Here is a 3398-nt window from a genome sequence, read left to right as displayed (position 1 = left end):
GCTGCATAAATTATTCTTGGTTGTAGATCCTGGGTCTTCATCTTGTCAAATATTTTTTGCCAAGCCCTTCTGTCCTGCCTAGTTTCTTTGAGAAATCAGTTGCAAGTCTTATAAATGTTCCCTTATAAGTAACTATCTGTTTTTCTCTTGCTGCTTTTAATATTCTTTCTTTGTATTTAAACTTCGGCATTTTAATTATGATGTGTCTCGGTGTGGGCCTCTTTGGATCCCTGATTTTTGGAATTCTCTGAGCTTCCTGGGGTTTTATGTCCATTTCCTTCACCAGATTAGGGGAAATTTCCATCATTATTTCTTCAAACAGCTGTTTGAGATCTTGATTTTCGTCATTTACACCAATCAGATGGATATTTGGACCCTTAATAGTGTTCCATATTCTCCTTAAATTATTGTTAGAGTCTTGGCATCTTATCTCTTGCTGTTCTGATTGAGTGTCCTTGGCTTTCTTGTCCTCTAGACAAGGCATTTGATCCTCTTCTTTATTCACTTCGTTTATTCCTTTGTTTGTTTCATTTAATATACTTCTCATTTCAGATAATGTGTTTTTCATTTCAGACTGGTTCTCTTTTATAATTTCCATTTCCATGTTTTTTTTTTTTAATCTCTTTGTTGAAGTTCTCTGCACTTCCCAAAAGTTCATTGGGCATCTTTATAACCCGTGTTTTGAACTACGCATCTGTTAGATTACTTGACTCCATTATATCTGGATCTCTGTTCTGTCTCTCATAAGGCTTCCGCCTCTTTGTCTTCCTATTTTGGCTGTCTTTCCGTGTCTATTTCTATGTACTAAGCAAAGCTCCTAAGTCTCCCGTTCTTATTAGTATGGATTTGTGAAGTAGGTTTCCAGTGTCACAGTTCTGAGAGGGGTTCAGCTGCAGGCAAAATTTAGCACAAGCCTCTACCCCTTTGAATCTACCTGTTAAGATTCAGCAAGCAATCCACAGATGCTGTGCTTGTAGTGCTTCAAAAGGCCACACTAGAAACCAAGGCATGCTGCCTCCAGTGAGAGTCTAGGTGCTGCTCAGCAAAGAGCACCTGACTTGCTGAGCATATACCTGGATGTGACTTGGGTAGGCTGCGAGTTGGGAGAAGTGGTGTTTCAGGGACTCCTCTGGGCAGAGCAACCTCTGTTATCCAGTTTGATAATGTCATGGCTTTGGTGATACTGTGTCCAGTACACTAGTAAGGGAGAGGGCTCAATGGGGAACAATAGATACTGTCGGCACTTATGTATTGAGGAAGTCTCACCTTGGCCCTCACTCCGACAATGTCTCCCTATAAGTTCCTGGTGCCCCCTGTGCACAGCCGAATTGGCACTGGTGCTCAGAGTGAGCAGGTCCATCACCATGAAAATCTGCTCGTAGATGCGGCTCCTTTAAGAGTGTCTGCTGCTGCTGCGGCCACAGCCTCCAGCTCGCTTAGCTGCTAGAGACCGGGTAGCTCTGTGTCCTTGCCCCATTCTACCTTCTGCTATTGCAGGGTGATTTCTTGGGTTTCTCCCTAGTTGTATGGCTTGTTCATTCTAGGCGATTTTTCCTTGCTGCTGCTCCTTGTTTCCATCACAACTTTGATTTGATCGCCAGAGGGACGAACAGAACCTCTATCATCTATGCCGTTTTTCCTTCTGTGTCAGTAGTAGTAGTTTTGAAAACCATAATGTCATTTGGGAAGCAGCTGATTCCTTTAAGTAGAAGTCTAATGTACATGTGATGAAGATTATTTGGCTGTGTGAGATGTTAATATTATAATTGTTTTTATGGACTGAAGGCTTTCTTTCTTGAACACTAATATTTGTCTAGGCAATAATTTTTCATTTTCTTTTTTTTCTTTTAGATAACATGAAAACTGGTCATGGTGTCTTAGGCCATGGATGGAATGAATCATTCTTCTGTATCGGAGTTTGTGTTCCTGGGACTCACCAATTCATGGGAGAATCAACTTCTCCTTTTTGTCTTCTCCTTTTTATTCTACTTGGCAAGCATGATGGGAAACCTAGTCATTGTGTTCACTGTAACCTTGGATACTCATCTGCACTCCCCCATGTATTTTCTCCTGGCTAACCTCTCAGTCATTGACATGTTTTTTTGCTCAATCACAGCCCCTAAAATGATTTGTGATATTTTTAAGAAGCACAAAGCCATATCCTTTTGCGGGTGTATTACTCAGATCTTCTTTAGCCATGCTATTGGGGGAACTGAGATGGTGCTACTCATAGCCATGGCCTTTGACAGATATGTGGCTATATGTAAGCCTCTCCACTACCTGACCATCATGAGTCCAAGAATGTGTTTATACTTTTTAGTCACTTCCTGGATCATTGGCTTTATCCATTCATCAGTTCAATTAATTTTTGTGATAAATTTGCCTTTTTGTGGCCCTAACATATTGGACAGTTTTTACTGCGACCTTCCCCGGCTCCTCAGACTTGCCTGCACAAACACCCAAAAACTGGAGTTCATGGTTACTGTCAATAGTGGGCTCATTTCAGTGGGATCCTTTTTATTACTGGTCATTTCCTATATCTTCATTCTGTTCACTGTTTGGAAACACTCTCCAGGTGGTTCATTCAAGGCCCTCTCCACTTTGTCAGCTCATATCACTGTGGTGGTTTTGTTCTTTGGGCCACTGATGTTTTTCTACACATGGCCTTCTCCCACATCGCACCTGGATAAATATCTTGCTATTTTTGATGCATTTATTACTCCTTTTCTGAATCCAGTCATCTATACATTCAGGAACAAAGAGATGAAAGTGGCAATGAAGAGACTGTGCAGTCATCTTCTGCATTACAGGAAGATTTCATAAATAAATTATCTTCAAACACATGGAACGATAGATTCTCATGTTGGTTGCAGAGAAAACATTATGCAATTTCAGAGATATACTCAAGATTTATGCCATGTTATATGCCTATAAATCTAGTGTCTATTAAATTATGTTATCTATTTCATCATTAAATTAGAAAGGATGTTATTCTTTGACACTCTGTATGTCACAGTTTTAAAAGCCAAATCATATATCCTTTGTAACTTACATGGTCTAAGATAGCACCATGTAATTGAGCAAATAATATTTTATTTTTTTCCTGTCTATGTTGGACAGATTATTTTATTTATAGATGGGATATGCATTCATATTATTTTTCATCTATTACCTATCTGGATTTTAATTTCTTTGTTCTTACTTTGTTTGCTTCTTATTTTCCCAGTTTCAACATATTTTGCCTCCTTATCAGGCTCCTCCATCTGTCAGTATGGGAAATTGTTAATCCTATGTTCAAATTTTACATTTAAAGCTAGAAGGGATAACCAACACTGTTCTAATCCCTTCAGTTGTACATGCTAACCCAGGAATTGAGGGGTGACTGCAATTTGCCCAAT

At 39.5% G+C, this 3398-nt stretch overlaps 1 protein-coding gene across 1 annotated transcript; it reads left to right on the top strand.

The window, feature by feature from the left end:
- Positions 1-1866: 1866 nt before the first annotated feature.
- Positions 1867-2825, top strand: LOC107507271 (olfactory receptor 4F15). The gene has a single exon (XM_016138310.2). It carries the CDS (start codon positions 1885-1887, stop codon positions 2821-2823), a length of 939 nt encoding a protein of 312 aa, XP_015993796.2. The 5' UTR covers positions 1867-1884; the 3' UTR covers positions 2824-2825.
- The last annotated feature ends 573 nt before the right edge of the window (positions 2826-3398 follow it).

This window comes from Rousettus aegyptiacus, unplaced genomic scaffold (assembly GCF_014176215.1).
Source record: "Rousettus aegyptiacus isolate mRouAeg1 unplaced genomic scaffold, mRouAeg1.p scaffold_m13_p_3, whole genome shotgun sequence".
Classification (NCBI taxonomy): domain Eukaryota; kingdom Metazoa; phylum Chordata; class Mammalia; order Chiroptera; family Pteropodidae; genus Rousettus; species Rousettus aegyptiacus.
This window is presented reverse-complemented; position numbering and strand designations above follow the sequence as displayed.